General features: G+C 42.4%; 4 protein-coding genes across 4 annotated transcripts; 2 read left to right on the top strand and 2 right to left on the bottom strand.

Moving 5' to 3' along the window:
- The first annotated feature begins 392 nt into the window (after positions 1-392).
- On the top strand, positions 393-2523 carry LOC119734961 (titin-like). The gene has a single exon (XM_038208619.1). The coding sequence runs from the start codon at positions 725-727 to the stop codon at positions 2453-2455; it is 1731 nt and encodes a 576-aa protein (XP_038064547.1). The 5' UTR covers positions 393-724; the 3' UTR covers positions 2456-2523.
- A 5713-nt stretch (positions 2524-8236) lies between these two features.
- LOC119734960 (roundabout homolog 1-like) lies at positions 8237-10369 on the bottom strand. The gene has a single exon (XM_038208618.1). The coding sequence runs from the start codon at positions 10193-10195 to the stop codon at positions 8468-8470; it is 1728 nt and encodes a 575-aa protein (XP_038064546.1). The 5' UTR covers positions 10196-10369; the 3' UTR covers positions 8237-8467.
- Positions 10370-12115: 1746 nt separating this feature from the next.
- LOC119734959 (hemicentin-2-like) lies at positions 12116-15859 on the bottom strand. The gene has a single exon (XM_038208617.1). It carries the CDS (start codon positions 15836-15838, stop codon positions 14138-14140), a length of 1701 nt encoding a protein of 566 aa, XP_038064545.1. The 5' UTR covers positions 15839-15859; the 3' UTR covers positions 12116-14137.
- A 2058-nt stretch (positions 15860-17917) lies between these two features.
- Positions 17918-21546, top strand: LOC119734956 (roundabout homolog 1-like). Its single transcript, XM_038208612.1, has one exon. It carries the CDS (start codon positions 18137-18139, stop codon positions 19850-19852), a length of 1716 nt encoding a protein of 571 aa, XP_038064540.1. The 5' UTR covers positions 17918-18136; the 3' UTR covers positions 19853-21546.
- The last annotated feature ends 1150 nt before the right edge of the window (positions 21547-22696 follow it).

Genomic DNA, 22696 nt, shown 5'->3' with positions numbered 1-22696 from the left:
ATCACGAGCCAGTTCATCATTCATGACATCAATTGCAAGTTTCCGCTACAATGAGCATTAGATCTGGGGTTGTCCAGTCAAGCTTCTGAGATTCGAAGGTTCTTAGATTATTTCAGTGAGAATGAGTGATTATGATAACTTATCACTTTGTGCATTTTTTTGTAACATTCTGACAACGGAGAAAAGTCACGGCGGCACGGCAATTATGAATGGGATTCCGAGCTGTGAGGGGGGCCGTCTGAAATTGTTCTGGACTGCAGAAAATAAAATGCAGCAGATTATATTTTTAAATCATAAAAAGTCAGGTTGATGTAGCGGTACTTTCCTCGCCTTCCATCGCTATGACCCGGGTTCGAATCCCGCATGGGTCAATGTGGATTGGGTTTTCAGTCCCTACCTGATTCCGCGGGTTTTCCCCATCAGAATATTCTTCTCGGTTTTTCCTCCCAGCTCTAAACCTAATTTCTTCTAGCAGATGTACAGATACATAAATCTACAAAAAAAATATTTAAGTTGCCTAGGCGGTTTATTGAATCACAAATCCGATCGCACTGCATTATTTCTTTGTTCAGAGAGATAACATCTGGATTAGTTATGAGGAAGTGAACAACTTTTAATTCTCCCTTGTTTCCGGTTTGGTTGGTATTAATAAGGCCAGCGTTCAGTGGTGAAGTCATAAAGCAAGAAAACGGCTGACTCTTGAGTTTGAAAAGGAGGGGCCAGAATGGCGCTTGTTGCTTGGAGTCAAATTCTTGTGAATCTGCTCACTATCGCTGTATGCACTACATCAACATCAGCCACCGTACAAATGTCGCTCAACGTTCAAGATGCATTCCCGGTGAGATACTCCACCGTTGAGCTGACCTGTTCCTGTACCGGTCGCTGTCATCTCAGCGAGCAGAGCGTTGTTTGGACGAAGGGCGGACAGCCGGTGGCCCAGTGGCCCGAGACGCCTGGTTTCCAGACACCAGCCAAGTACGAGCTATCCCACTTGGATCTCGACAGTGATGGGTTCTTTGCCTTCATGGAGATCAAGTCGATAGATACAGCAGACAACGGTCTGTATAGATGCCGGCTTCAGAGTGATGGGACAGTCCACTTTCAGTCCAACCAGAAAGAGCTGACGATCGAACAACGACCCTCCAGCGAGTATCCGGAATGTACGGTCCGGCCAGTCCGCGGTGGCAAGGCACTTATCTGTGATTCGGAGAGGGGAAGTCCGCCGGTCTCCCTTCAGTGGTGGAAAGACGGACAACCTCTCGAGCAGTCTACGCCCGATGATGACTTGGAGGACTTTGTCCAGGCTCGCTTGTTGGTGGCGGATGACGAATCAAGCAGAGGAAGGTTCGAGTGCGCCTTGACATTCAGGGGAGAGCTTACCGGATCTTGCATCCTGGACCGACCAAACGTGACGATTCCAACCACCACGAGCGGACTGAGCGTCGGACAAGATTTGGTCGTCGTCTGCGTTACTTCTGGCAATCCGGCGTCTACCGTTGACTGGAACTTCAGACCTAATCTCCAAGCCTCTGTCAGAAAGGAGGGACACGTGCTGACGATAAATAACGTGAGCTCCCGCGACAATGGAACTGAGATAATTTGCGAGGGACACAATGCAGTTGGCAGCAATCAGGCAAGTACTGTGATAACCTTACGACCTCTTCAAACCACAGTGCAGCCAATAGCAGTCCAACTTGAACAAACCAAAATACCGACATCGGTTGACGAACAGGCCCAGTTTAAGTGCGTTACGATTCCCGCTCGCTTGCCCCTTCCCCCTTGTGTATGGCACTACAATGGTCTTTACATCGATCCCTCCAATACCACTGACAGGTTCCTCGTGGAGGATCGTTCAGAGCACGTCCTGTCAGTATCTAGTGTTTCGACCCTGGATGTAGGAGCCTCGGTCACTTGCCGCATCACGATCAGTTACCAGCCCATCGCAGAAGTTGTCCTTAAGACGGGCTTTCCACTGACCACTGAGGCCATGACTGTAGCCACGACCAGCAAACCATCAGTCCCGCTGATGCCTAAACTGGACGATTCGTCAAATCCGTGGAAATTTGACATCAGGTCGCAGTTTGGATACATCATAGGAGGCCTGATGTGTTTGGTCCTTATCGGAATTGGCTGTTGGGTCGCTCTGAAGGCCAAGTCACTCCTGTGGAACAAGCGAGACACCAAGAGCTCCCGGAGTAGTGGTGCGGACGTCAAGGCCTCCTGCATCCGCCTAGATGAGAACAATTTCATGGTTGACATCGGGATGGCTCGTCCAGCGTTCCCGAACACATCCTTACCTCCACCCCCTTCGCTGGTGACCAAACAGGTTTCGCTGGAGCAAGAGTCACCGTATCAAGATCTGGAGGACGTGTCTCGCCAACTGCAGCACAACGACTACCAGCGCCTCATCAGTAACGTCTGGATGCCACCTCCTGTGTCGTGTTGCAAGGAGTGATTGCAATCAACCACAAACTATTCCAAAACAATAACTGACTGCAGGTATACAGGGTGAGTAAAAAAAAACCCAGAAACCGAAATGTCGGACCCATTGTTTTAGTGAAGTTCTGCATGTGGCACTTCTAGGATATAAAAGCCAAATTCATAAGCTTTCATTTAGTATTAAGAATCATTCAAATCACTTATGTACCTTACAAGTTGCGGAATTTTAAAAACAACCACCGTTTTAAAGTTGTGTCCACGGAACACAAAAAAAAGTAAGTGTTCTTTCAGCAAAACGAAAACAAATCGCATAGGGCTGTGTATGATTGTTTTCGTTTTGCTGAAAGAACGCACACTCTTTTTGTGATCCGTGGACAGAACTTTAAAACGGTGGTTGTATTTAAAATTCCGTAACTTCATAAGTGTATGAGTGATCTGGATGATTTATGTACTAAAATAAAGCTTATGATTTGGGCTTTCAAATCCTACAGATTTTGAAAGTGCTACATGCAGAACTTTACTAAAACAGGGGTCCCGACATTTGGATTCTTTTTTTTTTTACTCACCTTGTATGTGATCCCAATTCAGCATATTTTTGCTGGTTTACATTCCACCCGAATTTAAACACCAAACTGATTGACTTACTCTTCACTTGAAAACTTCAAACACACCAAAGACTGGAACAGAACACGAAAGTAGGGAATGCAATCCCGTAGATGTTCAGCGCCGTGGAAGAACACCTCTTATGAGTCGGAAAGGTGGTTCTCAAAAGCCAGTCAGTAATTTCACTCTGTTTACTATCTTCGGTTTTTCTCAGACCACTTTCTTACCACCTCGGTTTTCAAAGTGAAGTGATTCTGTGATTTCTCAACAGTTTACTTTTCCACTATGGAAAGCATCTTAACTTGTAATTTCAAACCTCACGAAAGGAACATTAAATTGATTAAATTTGATTATTTGACACACTAAACACAATGTTTAAACGATCAGTGATCAAGGTATCGAACAATTTCTTTGTTAATACAATTGTCGAATATTGTGCAGAATCTTGTTAAATTGAGCATCAAATCAACACAAATCAGCTCAAATCAACACGGTTCTATATTAATTCAAATTAATCCTTGAGGGTTCCTATAGGTTCAGAGGTGCGATCGTTTTCCACAGTGTGAATGTTATTATCAGGCGTTTCAACTTGCTGTTTGGTGATGAGGTACATAGATTGCCTCCACCTAGCCTACTTGTTATAATGGTGCGTTGGATATGTACAGCACTGAAGTTTAATAGCCTCTAGCAGAGGGTATGAAAGTTTTCGTAAATTTCATATTTTAAATGGAATATTACGTGCCTTCTTTTTGAGAAATTTTAAGCACCAAAACTTGTTACTGAAAAGTACAGCTGATAAAGGTAATCTTCGAGAAAAAAGAAGCAAATTTTAATAGTTAACAATGCCAAGTTCTTGATAGATAATCGTGACAGATTTTAGAATAATGTAAACAACCCGGATTTTATATTTGTATCGAATGTGTATGATGCTTGTGTATAATGCTTAGCCTATGTACGCCGTTCAAATATAATTGAATTTTTGCTGAAACATTTTGTGCACGGGGAAAAAGTACGTTTTATTCAATTTAGAAATAAATTTGTTTTTCGGTATGTAATGTATAAAGCTGTAAAATGCGCAAGTTAGTAAATAGTGTTTGGTTACAGTGATATCTTATGATATTCTTAATAGTTAAGTAGGGAAGTGCATGTGCATATAAAACAAGCCAAAATTACATATAGGCCGGGTGTATAAAGGATAGGAAGGCAGTGCAACGGAAGTGATACATTTAGTTAGAATTGCCATAGCCAGGAGAACAGTGATCTTTATTGGAAAAAAAATGTGGAAAACTGCAAAAGCCAGGTTCATATTAGTGAGCACTTTGTGTGTTTGCAGGACACCATTTAACATATTTGATTTAAATCAAATTAGGTTTTTGCCCTTCACCGACGTTTGAACACTGCTTACTCAGTGTGTTACCTCCCGAGTGAAAGTTGGAAAAAATCACTCAGGTGGGACTCGAGCCCACGACCTCCTGCTTTCTAGTGCAGATGTCTTACCACTGGACCACCGAGCTAACGGGATCGCTTGGCAGGTTCGAATCTGGTGTATTGATGATTTGATTTATATCACCCCGACGCAAAATTCCATCTTATAATATTTGATTTGATTTCTTTTCAAACATCAAAGTTGTAATAATGTACAATTAAAATTTACAGTATATACAACAATCATGTGATAAGTGTGGTGCATGGAGGCTGACAGAAAGCCGAAGCTTGTACTTGGGCTCGATGTATCGTGTAACACTAACGCCACGGTTAAAGTGCAAACTTTTGATTTTGCATATCCATACATATCAGTCTACGAAAGTGATCAAAACCTTTCATTTTTTTGGTTACATTGTTTTGATAAATCAGACAGTTTTCAGTCTCGGCATTGTTTGCATAAAACCCATTGTGTATGAGAGTACAATATTATAATTGACGAAGTACTCGTGGTAGTTAATCCTGGAACCAACCATAGGCCTATACTGTTTCATTTTGCTAAAGTACGAGTTGTCACTCACATTTTTTCATAATCAGGTTGCCTATCTCTACCTGGTCTGATCTCATCGACGTCATTAATTTATAAAAAAAACTACTTAATTATCATCTGTGTATGTACGTTGAGGACGCACCTGTTCCATAATTAGGATTCCTATCACTGATTGGTCAATTTAACATGCACCCTGCACAGTGCATTGTAAACCAATTTTTTACGTCACAATTAGCAGATATAATTGTGTCAGTCATTGTAAAGCACGTAGTAAAATAGCCCTTGGTAATTATGATTGGCCGAGTATTAAGACTATATTAAACACATGATGATTGATGACTCCAAATCGTTCAGCCACATGTCATTAGATCTGATCCATACAGTCGCGTTTAGAGAGAAATTTTTTTTCATGGGAAACCTTTTGTTTTCAGACCTGTGATATGAAAATTGAACTCGTATGAATTTGGACTCCTTTTCCCTTTTATTTGTTAAATCATCTCACGTGACTGGTCCCTCTCACAATGCAAGAGCTTGCGCAATACCACCGGGGGGTGGACATCACTCGACATTCGGAGGCGCCGTTCAGGGGCGGATCCAGCTTTCAGGAAACGGGGGTGGGGATGGAATTGATATAAGGGGGTTTGAGTTTCAGGATCGCCCTATCTGTTGGGGGGGGGGGGGGATCCGGGGGCATTTCCCCCGGAAATTTGTTTCGAAATCTACGATCAGTTCTGCTGCATTCCATATCTGAGACATTTCAATAATACATTTGGAACTTTAGCATTCCATTGTATTATTGTTGGCCCGACTTTACTGGTTTTACATTAGTCACCAGCCGCCCGCGTTGGCGTTGCCGCATTTGAGGACCTTAACAGGCACGTTCTGATCTTGAATTTAACAAAACTTATGTGCTGAAATTGCCGTCTTCCCTATTCATTCCATATATGTATATTTTTTGGAAGGTGCGGGGTGGGGAGGGGGTATCAATGGGAGCCGGGATATTAAACATTTGACCTGTGTTATGATAGAGCGACAGGGTGGGGTGCTAAATCATTCATGGAATACTGTATGAAATAGTCAAATGACAGTTTACAACAATAAATCAGTACTTACACCACAGGCGTGGTTAGCAGAAAATCATAATATTTTATTAATTTCTTTGTTCAGGGCATTATACATTTCATTCTCTTTCACTATTTGTTTCATTTGTCACATTAAAGTTTTTTTTTCTATAAACCTCGTCAAATTAAAAGAATATTCAGAAAATATTCAGGATAAAACTGATGGTATGGTTTGTCGAAGATTAAATTGACTCTGATTTGTACTTACACATTTATAAGTATCTGAAGTATTGCAATTGTTGAAAAATTGTGTAGATACTTGATATTCTTTCCAGGTGTTACATCACATCAGTAACGAAATCAATCTGAAACTACTCTTTAATCAATTTTTTTCTAATTTCGCGTAAAATTTCCTTGTTTGAATGCAGTCGGATTTTTGATCTGTATGCACATGTATTTTAATTAATGTAAAGTGTGCTGATTTTCACACAAGAATTATCGCAACTTAATTGGAGTTACATACATGTAAGCAATCTGCTAATATACAATGCAGAATAACAGCGAGTATTTAATATGCTGATTAATGATTAAAACTATGTCAATAAAGAAATACTACAATTAACAATGGCCCGTATAAACGCAGATTTTTAAGCAATATTTTAAAAAGTGTTTCTCAGGTTAAGCAGTATATGGAGGTGTCCAACACCGGACACAACTTTTAATCGCCCATTTTACTTCAAGGGATCCTTTCGTTTTTTTTTTATAGTAAAACAGCTTGTCGGAACATAATTTAATTTTTGATCCATTTGTTTTTGCAATTCTTTATATAAACGACGTATTTTGATGGAATCTGTCTATAAAATCGTCCTTGAAAAAGGATGCAAGAAATTATCAGGTTACCCAGCACAATGGACTATTAAATTACAGTAAAAATGGAATAAGAAACAGACATGGGCGTCGCCAGGATTTTTTTCCGGGGGGGGGGTAAAGCAAATTGTTCCCCAAAATACCTTAACTTTTTCATTTTATTCTGAATTTATCATTTGTCCGAGCGTGAGCAGGGGAGCATTTGCCCTACCCCCCCCCCCATCAAATGAACACTAATATGGCTTCGCACCTCTTTTTCCTTTTTTAATAAGTGCCCCTTCCCCCCCTCGCACTTGCCCCCCCCCCCCCTCGCGACGCCCCTGGAAACAGAACGTTTCCGTTTCATGTAGTATACATACAAACATTTAGTATAAAGCTCTTGTAGCCATAGAAACTCATACATAAAATAGTTTTAAAAAAAGGCAGTTGCCAATTAAACTATTCTGCAAAACAACTCTTAAACTATATAAAACACGTGTAAGTATTGCCTGTCATAATCGAAACAGCGAAAAAAAACATACATGAGTCCGAATAAAAAAACCATGTTTCTCGTCCGGGTTTTTGAAAAAAAGGAGGAAGTAAAAAAAATGAGGAAGAGGGGCTTTTTATTTTATTTTATTTTTTCAAGATGGCCGCCATTTAAAATGTCCTGCAACCGTTGGTGTTTCCACTGTTCAAAGACACTTTTAAAATGAAAGACAAGTTGGACAAGAGAACTGAACATATTTACAGTGTCATTTAGAGTTGTAGCCTATTGGTTTACAATGAACAGTTTTAGATGCATTTGCTTTAACCGCCGAATTTGTGGACTTTTTGGTGTTTTTTTACTGCATTTTTCAAAAATAAAAAATAATAAAAAAAATCCAGGCGGCCTCCAAAAAGGAGGCAGGCGGGGACGAGAAACATGTTTGTTTGTTTTTTACTTCGCCCGATCCAATCCGTCTAATTTAGCAAATCTGTCGGAATAAGTCCCCCAAGATAATGTAAACATTGAACTCATACGATATTTCACTATACGGTTTATATTGTGCATGTTTACAATTGCAAGTCTGTCAAGAAAGGCAATTTATAGATGTATGCAAGTTCACCAGCGTTGTTAAACACAACTCAGAGTACTGACACAACATTAACAATGAACTTAACAGTTTTAACACTCGGGCTACCATGCCAAAGTGGTTGAAAACCCGATCTTTTTTAAATCACTTCCTAGCAAACAACCAAAGATTTCTAAACTTATCATTACCTTTCCCAGGGAATTCCCCAGAGGTAAGATGATCCCAAAGTCCCATTTCTGATTGAAACGAAACAGTTGCCGTGAAGCACATCGTGGTACACAAGAATTTGGTCCAACTCGAGGCAATTTTCTGAGCTATTAGAGTTATCTATTCAATCATTTTAATCAATTATTTTTAATCAATTTAATCACTCAGCTTCATCTAAAAGTTTGAAACCTCCTTCAGACCCAAGTTTCTTTAATGTATAAAGAAGGCACTTACGCCATCTCTAACAACTTGATACAAGCAGTTCATCGTTGAGACGATTCTGGAGTGAGTGCATGGGCTAAGTCGTTGCTGACGAGACGTTGGTACTCATCGCTCTGCCGTTGACGGGACACGTCCTCCAGATCCTGGTAGGGCGATTCCTCCTCATCCACGACCTTTGTCGCCATATTTAGACGGGCGGTCAGTTCAGGAGGTATCCCGAGGTCCACCACGAAGTCATCGTTAAGGTGGTTGCAAGAAGCCCTGGTCCCTGTACCATTCTCCCGGACGTTATTGGAGTCTTGCGTGGCACACGTGAGTGTCTTGGCCTTGAGGGAGACCCAGCAACAAACTCCCACCAAGACCAAGCACATCAGACCTCCGATGATGAACCCCATCAGTGTGCTGAGAGACCAAGTATCCGATGATGGAGGCCCCAACTTGAGATAGGTGATCTTGGTAGTTGGCTCGACAGTCATAGCCTTGGTGGTTTGTGGGAAGCTTACCTCCAGGAAAACTTCTGCGTTGGGCTGATAACTGACCATGATGCGACAGGTTACCGAGGCTCCTACATCCAGGGTCGACACACCAGACACTGAAAGGACGTGCTCCGTACGGTCCTCCATGAGGAATCTGTCAGTGGTGTTTAAGGGGTCGACGTAATGACCATTGTAGTGCCATACAGATGGGGGAGGAGGAGAGCGCAAGGGGGTCGTAATGCATTTGAACTGGGCCTGTTCGTCAACCGATGTCGGAATTTCAGATTGTTCAAGTCGCACTGTCATTGGCTGCACTATGGGTTCAGGTGGTCGTAAGGTTATCACTGTGCTTGCCTGATTGCTGCCAACTGCATTGTGTCCCTCGCAGGTTATCTCAGTTCCATTGTCGCGGGAGCTGATGTTAAATATCGACAGCACGTGTCCCTCCTTTCTGACAGACGAGTGAAGATTAGGTGTAAAGTTCCAGTCAACGGTAGACACTGGGGGATTGCCAGAAGTAATGCAGACAACGACCAATTCTTGACCGATGCTCAGTCCCCTCGTGGTGGTTGGAATCGTCACGTTTGGTCGGTCCAGGATGCAAGATCTGGTAAGCTCTCCCCTGAATGTCAAGGCGCATTCGAATCTTCCTCTGCTTGATTCGTCATCCGCCATCAACAAGCGAGCCTGGACAAAGTCCTCCAAGTCATCATCAGGCTCGCTCGACGGCCCGAGAGGTTGTCCATCTTTCCACCACTGAAGGGTGACCGGCGGACTTCCCCTCTCCGACTCGCAGATAAATGTTCTCTTGTTCTCCAGGGTGCGGATCGAGCATACCGGATACTGGTTTGCTGGTCGCTGTTCGACCGTCAATCTCTCCCCGTTTGACGTGCCGAGTACCGTTTCACCTCTTTCCAGCCTACATTTGTACACACCGTTATCTGTTATGTCCATGGAACGGATCACGAGGTCAGCAAAGAACATGGTATAATCGGGTGTGTCTGCCGACAGCTCGTACTTACTTGGTGTCTCCGTTCCGGCTGGTTTTGGCCACTCTGCCACTCTCTGCCTGTCCTTGGTCCAGACAACTCTCCCTTCTGTTTGTGGATTGCCGCTGAAGGTTAAGATGCCGTCGTGATGACCGGAGCACGTCAGCCGGACCTCGGAATTGGGAACAGGGAAGCGATCTTCATCTTCTACGTCCAGCGTCAAAGACTTAGCTAACTGCACCGATGTTAAAACAAATATGAACGCCACAAGAGTGTGTAGTGCGGTGTAGCTACTAGGTGCCATATTTCTGATATTGTACTTCTGCTCACAAAACCTGAGTGAATTGACTGTTTACAGCAAAAAGCGGTCTATTATGCCCCCAAAACTCAAAGTTGCACAACAAAACTGAAAGTTGCACACCCGGAAGTAGACTTGGTGCCAAGTCGGTAATTGTTTTGCGTACGGTACCGGTTACTGGCTCCACGCTAGTCTGGTTCCCAGACCAAACGATTCTGACTATTCCTGATGAATCTTAGGTCATTATTACAATTTACGTCACGTGACTAAAATGGGAGGAATTCCTTCTTTTTCCGAAAATGACCGAAGTTTACTGAATTCATTTCGTCGACAATCGGATAGCGCCCGAGTATTTCCGAGTATATTATAGGTTTTATTAACTGCTAATTGCTTATTAAAAACTTTTAAAAATGAGTTGATAATTATTGATTCATTGCTTTCATTTACAAAACTTGAAATTCAACGACGATTTTGTGCATCAAGTATACTCGATGATCGGATCGTATACGATCGAGGGGGCGAAGTTTTTTGCTGCGTCACGTACTATTTTGAATTTGACGATCGTTACCGGGATTTTTCCAAAACTCGGCGTGGTCTCTTTCGGCTCCGCCTGTTAACAGTGCTATATTTGTGTGCCTAACTTTTGAAGATTCCAGGTCAACATTAGTCAATATGTTTTCTTACAGAAGTATAAAACTGTATATCATAACTGTATGATATATGAAGTAAGTGATTTTTTTTTTTTTAAATGTGATCGGAACATTAAAAGCTATTAGTGATAAAGCGAATTCGGAAACGAAGCCGAGCTTTGAAAAAGGGCTGTCAATGTCGTCATTTAGCTACGGAGGCTGCCTGACCTACAATTTAGACGTCTGGACGCCACGTCGGGGGAAATTGTCAGGTCGGGGAACCAGACTAGCTCTACGCATGCAAAATATCGCTGCAATGCCCGTAGTCTGGTTCGCTAAATGATGCTGACTATTCAATTGGTCGCAACCCGGCCGATTACGTACTAGTCTTATACCAGCCGCACCGATAGAGTTCGACTGAAGTTCACGGATAAAATACGACTATCATTTTACGCAACATGTTTACAGTGATGTGGATACGTGGTTAACATCAATTATCTTACTCATGTTGAATGTTTTTGCGCCCCCCCCCCCCGGCACCCACCCCTGGCCCTCGCATTGTAATTTTTTTAAAAGATTTGTTCGCCATATGGCTTTGAATTAGAAGGTTTTTTTTTCACTCGTTCAAATGTATTCATTGAACCACAAAGGACAACTGACTTGGTGAATTATAATAATTATTTGAAAGGTTCAACAAAGAAATAGACTGGAGCGGGCCTGAATTAACCACGACCCCTGGATTACCGTTCCGTTGCTCTGCCAACTGAGATATCCAGTCCTATATGTTGGCGGTTCCCCAATTCGTCAATATTTTTATTCCATGGGCGCTAGTCAGGTCAGCTCGAAGCGTGATCCCTGTTAAGTTTATCCAAAGTAATTTGCTGAAATAGCTGTCTTGCCTCGTCGTTTTCTAAGTCCTTTTAAAAGTTTTTTCCGGGGGGGGGGATGGTTTGTTGTCAATTGGAGGGGACTCAACCTGTTTCGTAATAGGAACGACTGGGGGGGGGGGCTCCCTCGTCGCTACTACAGGGTGAGTAACAAATAGAAACCCAAACGTCAGGACCAATTTGTTAATGAAGTTCTGCGTGTAGACCTTTCAAAATCTAGGATAGAAAAGCCCAATTAATAATCTTGATTGTAGTACACGAATCATTCAAATCACTTATGTACTCTTTAAGTTATGGAATTTTAAACACAACCACCGTTTTAAAGTTCTGTCCACGAATCACAAAAAGGGAGGGCCTTAGTGTTCTTTCAGCAAAACGAAAACAATTCACATACATCCCTTTATGTGACAGTTTACAATAGTAAATCACCACAGGCATGGTTAGCAGAAAAGCAAAATATTGTATTAGTTTTCTTGCTCAAGGACATCATACATTTCATTCTCTTTCACTTCTGGTTTCCAAATTTGTCACAGTAATGATTTCAGTAAATACAGACAATTAAATACAATGTAGAATAGGCTACAATTGCTAATGGGTTAAAGCTTTTTTGTCATGAACTCAATCAAATTCAAAAATTGTTAGGGTAAAACTGATAAGAAGCAATTTTTTGTCGAAGATCAACTTCACTCTGTTTTTAAATATTTACACCTTGATCAATATCTTAAGTGTTGCGATTTTTGAAAAATAGCGTATTAATTTTATAATATTCGATATTCGCTCCACGTGTAACATCTCAGCTGCAGAAACGAAACCAATCGGAGACTTTAACCATTTGTAAATCACATGTCTTATAATTTCACGTATACCTTGCTCGACTGCAAATATACATGTATTCCGATTAGTGTATAGTGTACCGAGTTTCACAAGATATTTTGCAATAAAAATGGAGGTATATAAGCAATGTGCTAGTATACAATGCAGAATAACAGCGAGTATTTAACATGCTGATTCATGATTAAATTTAAAAATGCCGCAATTAACAATGGCCCATAAACACAGATTTTTTAAACATTATTTCAAACTTTTTCTTAACTTGAGCAGTGTCAATTGGGTTTCCAATACCGGACACACGGTTTAGGCCTCATCGCCTTTTTTTTTACTTCAAGGAATCCGTTCATTTTTATAGCAAGATTGGTTTTGTTTTGCAGTGCTTTATTTACAAGACGTATTTCGATGGAATTTGTCTATAAAACCGTCCCCAAAAGAGGACGCAGGAAATTGTCAAGATTCCAGGCTCAATATAGAGTAACAGTAAACTTGGAATAATAGAGAAACAGTATAAACGCAAACATGCAGTATATTCGCAAATATTTCGTGTAAAGCTCTTAATCTTGTACAAATAGAAGCTCGTACAGAAAATAGTCAAAAAATTAACCAGTTGCCCGTTAATAAACTGTTCTTAAAAACTATTCTTGAACTATATAAAACTATTGTTCAGGTATTACTTTTCGTAGTCCAAAACATCGATTAAAAACACACACAAATAGTCTTACTTTTCTAATTTAGCAAATATATTCCCTTATATGATGTAAGCATCAATCTCATACGATATTCCAATAGTACGGGTTATCGTATACGTGTTTATTGTGACAAAAAAAGTATAAAATAAGGCAATTTTACATGCGAGTTGACCAGCAATGTTATATACAATTACCATGCATTAACATGAACTCAAATAGTTTTATACTCCGGATATCATGCCAAATGTGGTTGGCAAAACCAAATCACTTCCTGGCTAACGATCACCTCGGTTTACATTCGCAAATTGTATAATGTACTTAGCATGAATGTCTCTTCTAGCATAACACATTTTGTAAATATAAAATGATTTAATAAAATAAGTCATTCCCTTCCCGATGGGAGGGAATACCCCAGAGGTAAGACGTCCCCCAAAGTCCATGCTGTGCTCTACTTGTCGTAGAGCACAGCATGGTAAACAATAATTTGGTCCAATTCGAGACAATTTCCCTGAGCAGTTAAAATGATTTATTCACTCATTTTCATCAATAAGCTTCAGCTAACGGGGTAAAATGTCCCGCCGATCCCTTATGTTCCCTTATATAATGTAAGCATAAACCTCACGTGACATACACAACCATGCATCAACATGAACGTTACTCAAATTGTTTTAACACTCGGGCTAGGAAAGACGGCTCAAAGTCCCGTTTTTGTTGAAGCGAAAAACTTGTCGTGAATTTTTACTTTGCGTAAACAATAAGTTGGTCCAATTTGAGGCAATTTCCCTCAGCAATTGAATGATCTATTCACTAATTTTAATCAATCAGCTTCAGCTAACGGGGTAAAATCTCCCTCGGACCCAACTTTCTTAGATGAACAAAGGTCGCCATCTATAACAACCTGACACAGACAATTCATCTCTGAGACGATACTGGGACGGGTGGGTTCCAGTCGTTGCTGATGAGACGTTGGTACTCATTGATCTGACGTTGACGGGATACGTCCTCCAAATCCTGGTAGACCGATTCCTCTTCATCCACGACCTTTGCCGCCCTCGTTGGACGGGCGATCTGTTCAGGAGGCATCCCGAGGTCCACCACAAAGTCATCGTTGACGTTGGTGCAAGAAGCATTGGCCCCTGTACCATTCTTCCGGACGTTCTTGGTGTCTTGCTTGGCACACAGGAGTGTCTTGGCCTTGAGAGAGACCCAGCAGCATATTCCCACCAAGACCAAGCACATCAGACCTCCGATGATGTACCCCATCAGTGTGCTGAGAGACCAAGTCTCCGATGTTGAAGATCCCAACTTGGGGGTGATCTGGATAGTAGCCTTGGTGGTTTGTGGGAAACTCGCCTGAAGGAAAACCTCAGCGTTGGGCTGATAACCGACCATGATGCGACAGGTTACCGAGGCTCCTACATCCAGGGTCGACACACCAGACACTGACAGGACGTGCTCCGAACGGTCCTCCACGAGGAATCTGTCAGTGGTGTTTAAGGAGTCGACGAAATGACCATTGTACTGCCATACACACAGGGGAGCAGGGAAGCGAGCGGGAGTTGCAATGCATTTGAACTGGGCCTGTTCGTCAACTGATGTCGGTATTTCGGTTTGTTCAAGTTGGACTGTTATTGGTTGCACTGTGGTTTCAAGAGGTCGCAAGGTGATCACTCTACTTGCCTGATTGCTGCCAACTGCATTGTGTCCCTCGCAGATTATCTGAGTTCCATTGTCGCTGGAGCTAAGGTTCTTTATCGTCAGCATATGTCCTTCCTTTCTGACAGACGAGTGAAGATTAGGTCTGAAGTTCCAGTCAACGGTAGACTCCGGATTGCCAGAGGTGACGCAGACGATGACCAAATCTTCTCCTATGCTCAGTCCACTCGTGGTGATTGGAATCGTCACGATGGGTCGGTCCAGGAAGCAAGATCTGCTAAGCTGTCCCCTGAATGTCAAGGAGCATTCAAACCTTCCTCTGCTTGATTCGCCATCCGCCACCAACAAGCGAGCCTGGACAAAGTCCCCCGAGTCATCTTCCGGCTCGCTCGACGGCCCGAGAGGTTGTCCATCTTTTAACCACTGAAGGGTGACCGGTGGACTTCCCCTCTCAGACTCGCAGATGAATGTTCTCTTGTTCTCCAGGGTGCGGACCGAGCATACCGGATACTGACTTGCTGGTCGCTGCTCGACCGTCAGTCTCTCCTCGTTTGACGTACCGAGTACCGTTTGACCTCTTTTCAGCCGGCATTTGTACACACCGTTATCTGTTGCGTCCACGGAATGGATCACGAGGTCAGCAAAGAACATGGAACTACTTGGTTCTGCCGACAGTTCGTATTTACTGGGTGTCTCCGTTCCGGCTGGTTTTGGCCACTCTGCCACTCTCTGCCTGTCCTTGGTCCAGACAACTCTCCCTCCTGTTTGTGGATTGCCGCTGAAGGTTAAGATGCCGTCGTAATGACCGGAGCACGTCAGCCGGACCTCGGAATTGGGAACAGGGAAGCGATCTTCATCTTCTACGTCCAGCGTCAAAGACTTAGCTAACTGCACCGATGTTAAAACAAAGGTGAGCGCCACAAGAGTGTGAAGTGCGATGTAGCTACCAGGGGCCATATTTCTGATATTGTACTTCGTCTCGCAAAACCTGAATGAATGAATGATTGTTCACAGCAAAATGCGGTCTTATATACCCCAGATACGAAACTAAAAGGGAAAAACTGATGCATAGCCGGAAATTTGATTTCCCTTGTGCTGGAAGTTTGTAGTTTTTGTTTTGTTTGAAGTTTCTTTTTTAATTAATCACGAACATTTTGATAAGTTTGCAAATGACCGTTTGTCTAATTTTTGTGTGGTAAATAACTATTTACTATTGGAATAAGAAAAAATATAACAGGAAATGTTAACTTTTGTTTGTTTATATATACAAATGTTATAATTTAATTTTGCTGAAACATTTCATGCACATGGGGTAAATGTTTCATTTCGGTTTGGAAATCGATGTTGATTTCGGTATTGAATTTAAATTGATATATTTAAATGGATTGAGAGATTGTCCGTCTTTTAACTACTGAAGGGTGACCGGTGGACTACCTCTCTCCTACTCGCAGATGAATGCTCTCTCGTTCTCCAGAGCGCGGACCGAGCATACCGGATACTGGCTTGCTGGTGGTTGGTCGACCGTCAGTCTCTCCTCGTTTGACGTGCCGAGTACCGTTTCGCCTCTTTTCAGCCGGCATTTGTACACACCGTTGTCTGTTGCGTCCATGGAACGGATAACGAGGTCAGCAAAGAACAAGGTATCATCGGGTGGGTCTGCCGACAGTTCGTATTTACTGAGTGTCTCCGTTCCGGCTGGTTTTGGCCACTCTGCCACTCTCTGCCCGTCCTTGGTCCAGACAACTCTCCCTCCTGTTTGTGGATTGCCGCTGAAGGTTAAGATGCCGTTGTAATGACCGGAGCATGTCAGCCGGACCTCGGAATTGGGAACAGGGAAGGGATTTTCATCTTCCAATTCCAGCATCAACGACTGCACCGATGATGTTAAAACATAGGTGAGCGCCACAAGAGTGTGAAGTGTGATATAACAACCAGGTGCCATATTTCTGGTTGTACCTACTCACAAAACCTGAGTGAATGATTGTTGACTGCAAAATGTGGTCTTACATACCCTAAATACGACACTTAAAGGAGGGGGAAAAAACAGGAAAAATGATTTCCCGTGTAAAATAACATTGTTTTACCCACTTTTTGTTTACACTGTATGTGCTGGCGTGGTTAACGTCAATTATGTTTCCATGTTTAATGCTTTTGTGCCACATTGCTCCTTAGAAGATGGTGATAAGAGAGCCCCCCGCCTCCCCGGCCTTCGTACTGTTAAAAAATATGGGTAGAACACTAATATTAACAACATTGTAACCCACTTGCCCAACTTTCTTTAAACTGAGTGCGCCCCTGCCGACAATTGCCTGAACAGAAGGCGAAGGCCATGCATTATCACCGATCATGTACATTACTGTTTGGCAGGCGCGGTTCTAGAACCAATATTTTTGGGGGGCTAGCACGGTGGATCCAGAATTGTTTGCAGGGAGGCGTGCTGAAATGTTGACCGGTTATTTTCTCCAGACACTTAGGCCTCCGAAAATCAATAGGTGAGGGGGGGGGGGCTCATGCCATATTTTCAATGGTGAGCGCCAATACAATCCTAAAATCATTCACACTATATTAACTAATGCACCCTCGTCACGGCTATTTCTTCTTTAGGGGGAGACCGTTCGCATGTACATCACAATCCTTCTTTTTGCTAATGCAATTTTTTTTTACGGAATTTATTTTGTAGGGGCTAGACCAAATTTTGGGGGGGCTACAGCCCCCCTAGCCCCCCCCCCCGGTAGAACCGCGCCTGCTGTTTGGCTGGCATATTTAGCAAAATCTATGAACAACGGTCTTGTACATGACGATTTCCAAACTTCTGATGACGTTTGAGGCTGCTCTTGGCTTTTCTCACGACTTATAATATTATGAGATTGATTATTGATTACATTCCTCAAAAGCACTAGCAAAATGCATGCAAATAGGCCTATCACAGCTTAACAAAACAAAATCCCAACCCATTCTAAACAACGCGCAGTAGACAAAATATGGTTAAGATTTGAGAAGCTGGGATAAAGCCTAGCTGGGAGAAAGAATCAAAACAACTTTCTTTGTGTAAATGGAGTCAGTTTCAGCGAGTTGATTTAGGTATACATGCCACTGGCCTTGCTTATGTGACCCCAACTTTTTGTTTAGTTTTTAATCCGACGCCAACCTTTTGTTTACATTTTTATCAGTTTTGCTTTCATGATAGTAGAAGTATATAAAGGAATGCAATGTGCAAGCAAATGAAACATTCCTTTGATTTTGAGACGGATCAACATGGCCTCGGGTAGCTTTGTGATGCTTATGGCGCTCGTGACGTTCGCCTTTGTATCCAAAGCCATGTTAGCCACGTCTTTGACGCTGGACGTAGAAGATGAAGATCGCTTCCCTGTTCCCAATTCCGAGGTCCGGCTGACGTGCTCCGGTCATTACGACGGCATCTTAACCTTCAGCGGCAATCCACAAACAGGAGGGAGAGTTGTCTGGACCAAGGACGGGCAGAGAGTGGCAGAGTGGCCGAAACCAGCCGGAACGGAGACACCAAGTAAGTACGAGCTGTCGGCAGACCCACCCGATGATACCATGTTCTTTGCTGACCTCGTGATCCGTTCCATGGACACAACAGATAACGGTGTGTACAAATGCCGGCTGAAAAGAGGTGAAACGGTTCTCGGCACGTCAAACGGGGAGCGATTGACGGTCGAACAGCGCCCAGCAAGCCAGTATCCAGTATGCTCGGTCCGCGCTCTGGAGAACGAGAGAACATTTATCTGCGAGTCGGAGAGGGGAAGTCCGCCGGTCACCCTTCAGTGGTGGAAAGATGGACAACCTCTCGAGCAGTCTACGCCCGATGATGACTTGGAGGACTTTGTCCAGGCTCGCTTGTTGATGGCGGATGACGAATCAAGCAGAGGAAGATTCGAATGCGCCTTGACATTCAGGGGAGAGCTTGCCGGATCTTGCATCCTGGACCGACCCAACGTGACAATAACCATCACGAGTGGATGGAGCATCGGTGAAGATTTGGTCGTTGTCTGCCTTACTTCTGGCAATCCACTGGTATCTACCGTTGACTGGAACTTTACACCTAATCTTCACTCGTCTGTCACAAAGGAAGGACCCGTGCTGACGATAAATAGCATCAGCTCCCGCGACAATGGAACTCGGATAACCTGCGAGGGACACAATGCAGTTGGCAGCAATCAGGCAAGTACAGTGATAACCTTACGACCTCTTGGAGCCACAGTGAAGCCAGTGACAGTCCGACTTGAACAAAGTGAAATACCGACATCGGTTGACGAACAGGCCCAGTTCAAATGCATTACGACCCCCGTGCGCTCTCCTCCTCCCCCGTGTGTATGGCACTACAATGGTCATGACGTCGACCCCTTCAACACCACTGACAGATTCTTTGTGGAGGACCGTTCAGAGCACGTCCTGTCAGTGTCTGGTGTGTCGACCCTGGATGTAGGAGCCTCGGTAACCTGTAGAATCGTGGGTAGTTATCAGCCCAAGGCAGAGGTTTTCCTGCAGGCAAGTTTCCAACAAACCACCAAGGCTTTGAATGTCAAGACAACTACCCAGATCACTTATCTCAAGTTGGGGCCGTCATCATCGGATACTTGGTCTCTCAGCACACTGATGGGGTACATCATCGGAGGTCTGATGTGCTTGGTCTTGGTGGGAATTTGCTGCTGGGTTTCTCTCAAGGCGAAGACACTCATGTGTGCCAAGCGAGACTCCAAGAACATCCGGGAGAATGGTACAGGGGCCAAGGCATCTTGCACCAACGTCAACGATGACTTCGTGGTGGACCTCGGGGTGCCTCCTGAACTGAGCGCCCGTCCAAAGATGGCGACAAAGGTCGTGGATGAGGAGGAATCGCTCTACCAGGATCTGGAGGATGTGTCCCGTCAACGGCAGATCAACGAGTACCAACGTCTCATCAGCAATGACTGGGCCCCATCCGCCCCAGAATTGTCACAGAAATAAGCCGTTTGTACCCGCTTGTTGTTAGATGGCGCGTGTTCAGGAACGTTGGTGAGAATGACCGTTGTTAAAATAAACATTTCGAACACTTCATTTCACTCGTTAACGTTTCGTGAGCTCTCTTACAGCACACCATCGATATCAAATTGAATGTCCACTTTATTGTTGTCTTCGCTATTTTCTTGTTAAAAGTTAATCGAATGCGGCAAACCATTAAGGAAATGGCGTGTATCAAAACACGGAGCATGACAAAAAGGGTTAAAGATTTAACTATTGATTTAAATGAGCAATTAGGCATAATCACATGCGTTTCTCTAGTCAAAAATGGTCTGAAAAGCATTGTACAATTTCTAAATTCCATGATATTGTGGATGTACTAGCGGGACTCATTCTTGCAGCCCAGCAGTAAAGCGTTGTCAAATTAAAATATCTTTGAAAGTACTTTTTTTAATGTGATAACAAGAGAAAAGTCTCCAAATTGTAGCAGGTTTTTGTAAATTATGACGGGTTCTTGAATCTCGATTCCTATTATTCTGGACCAAGATGTAAATATATGTATTGGTGAATTATTATATGATTGCATTACTGATAAATAGTTTAAACATGCTTTATATTATTGAAAATGAGTGTATTTAAAGAGTAATTTATCTTTAAAAAAAATTAGGCTCTCTGGAAAACTGTGCGTAAATTTGGCCTAGAATCGCCATATCACCATAGACACTCTACATGTTTATCGATATAGGTTCCATTTTTAACAATTTCTCAATACGGTTAAAGAAATCTCGTGTTAATGATAGCGGCTGCGCGCGATGTGTACTGTTTCGTAGTCAATACGGATACGTGAATTTCGGCATGATGGTTTCTTTCCTTGAGCAGGGCATCCTGGAACAAACTGATGGGTAAAAAGTTTGATAAAAGTAATGAACCACAATGGTGCGTTCTGCTTTCAAAAATTCGATCTGAATTGGTCCATCTCAGGCCTCTAGATTTACAGGCGTAGAATATGTACAAATACAAATAGATCGGCTGCGGCTTATAGAACATTATGTAAACGCCAAATATATATAGAATTTGTTGAGCAGATATGTTATGATGTTATGACGATTAACTAGGTAAAAAAAGGTTCTTTTATTCTTAGAAATAAAGTATGGCAGATAGGTGATTGTGTCTTCGATGAAGCATGGAATTTGGATCACAGTCAGAGTATGTCATGAGAAAGATATTTTGCTATAGGGCCATCGAAGATTTGTCCTTTGAAAAAATATAGGTAGAATAACAAGCGATTATAGCCATTTTGAAAGGTTTGAAAATTGCTTGTTGTTCCATCTATAATTTTAAAGGACAAATCTCCGTTGGCCCTAAATCCAAATATCTTGACCCGTCAGTGCCAAATGACATGCTTGTATCATCAAAGACACAGTTCCCCCAAATGTTTCCCCCATCTGCCACACATATACGGACATAAATTTGCTAAAGGAATGTATATATATTTACTAGAAAACGTTTTAATGTGATCCAGATTTGTCATATTATGATTATACCTATCGATGTTTATCATTATATTTACAAGCAACACGTTATATCAATGCATACTGGCTGAGAAACGTATTAATGAATACAATGGTACTATAAGCAAGACTAGTTAGGCGTATATTTGAGCAGTTATTTAATACTTTGGCAAATAGTGGAGGGCAGCCGTGTTAGTCAGGCAAAACCTCATATAAAAGTAAGGTAGCACTTGAAAAGACTAACTAGAGTGAAAGTGCGCTTCAGCTTTCGTAGCTACAACTACCGTCATCAGATGCATCGAAGAGGGGCATCATCATGCAAGGTTTATATAGGGGTACATGTGGAGTCAAAACAGAGGTGGGGTGGTTATCAATCAATTATCAATGGTGTAGTGTGACAAAAAGCTACGATCCTTATTAATAATTTAGGATATTTTATAATAATATCGCATAGGGCATTGGTGTACCTCATAGATTGGTGCTATTCGGCTGTACAAATAAAAGCAAATTTGTCAGAGATTATTTTGTTTGGAAGAGAAAAAACCGATGTATAAACAATATCGAAATTTAAATGCAAAGGCCAAGACCTAAAATGTATACCTCATTAGAATGCAACGTAATAAACCATTTGTATGCTTTATTATATACGTATGTCTGCAGTATTGATGCTCGTTAATTAATGTAATAATATGCAATGTGTGTCATCAAACTATTGAATGTGCTCTTGAACCGATATTATTTACTACACAATGAAACAGTTGGCTCTGTTCCAATTCGGCAACGATTTCACATACTTTTTGGGAAAAAAAGTTGTGAATGTCCAACATTTTATTCTTCGCATGTTTTAGAACGCACCCGGCCGATCGCAGGTCTACAGAATCACACATTCACGAGTGCATGTACACACGAACGAACGTCCGATATGTACTAGCATGCACATTTTATGGGACTCCTCGCGCCAGCCAATCGCAGTCAACTTTAGAAACTGTGACGTCGTTTCGCTCAGAAATATGGACAAGCTGTTGATTGGTCAATTTGGATGCCATGTTTTTGTAAAACAAAAACGAACGGATTACGGAAGGCCCGATATAGAAGGGGCCGCTAAAAAGTCAGAATCCCGAAGTCAATACGCAGTTTTTGCATAATTAATCGCTGAATCTGATTATTATACGGTTATACGGACTGAGTAAAGCAAAACGTATCCGGCAACATGTGCGATCTCATAATATAAGGGCGTTTTCTTCTGGTATTGTGTTGAATAAAAACACAACCAGACATCGGAATACTGTTCGCAGTTGGAGTACGCCTACAGTATACATATATTGAATTTAGAATTCGC

Source organism: Patiria miniata, unplaced genomic scaffold, assembly GCF_015706575.1.
Source record: "Patiria miniata isolate m_02_andy unplaced genomic scaffold, ASM1570657v1 HiC_scaffold_28, whole genome shotgun sequence".
NCBI classification, from domain to species: domain Eukaryota; kingdom Metazoa; phylum Echinodermata; class Asteroidea; order Valvatida; family Asterinidae; genus Patiria; species Patiria miniata.
Note: the sequence above shows the minus strand (reverse complement) of the source record. Positions and strands in the feature narration are given on the sequence as shown.

Bases quoted from the DNA above. Each gene is read 5' to 3' on its own strand.
- LOC119734960 (XM_038208618.1), bottom strand. From the start codon at position 10,195: ATGGCACCTAGTAGCTACACCGCACTACACACTCTTGTGGCGTTCATA.
- LOC119734956 (XM_038208612.1), top strand. From the start codon at position 18,137: ATGGCCTCGGGTAGCTTTGTGATGCTTATGGCGCTCGTGACGTTCGCC.
- LOC119734961 (XM_038208619.1), top strand. From the start codon at position 725: ATGGCGCTTGTTGCTTGGAGTCAAATTCTTGTGAATCTGCTCACTATC.
- LOC119734959 (XM_038208617.1), bottom strand. From the start codon at position 15,838: ATGGCCCCTGGTAGCTACATCGCACTTCACACTCTTGTGGCGCTCACC.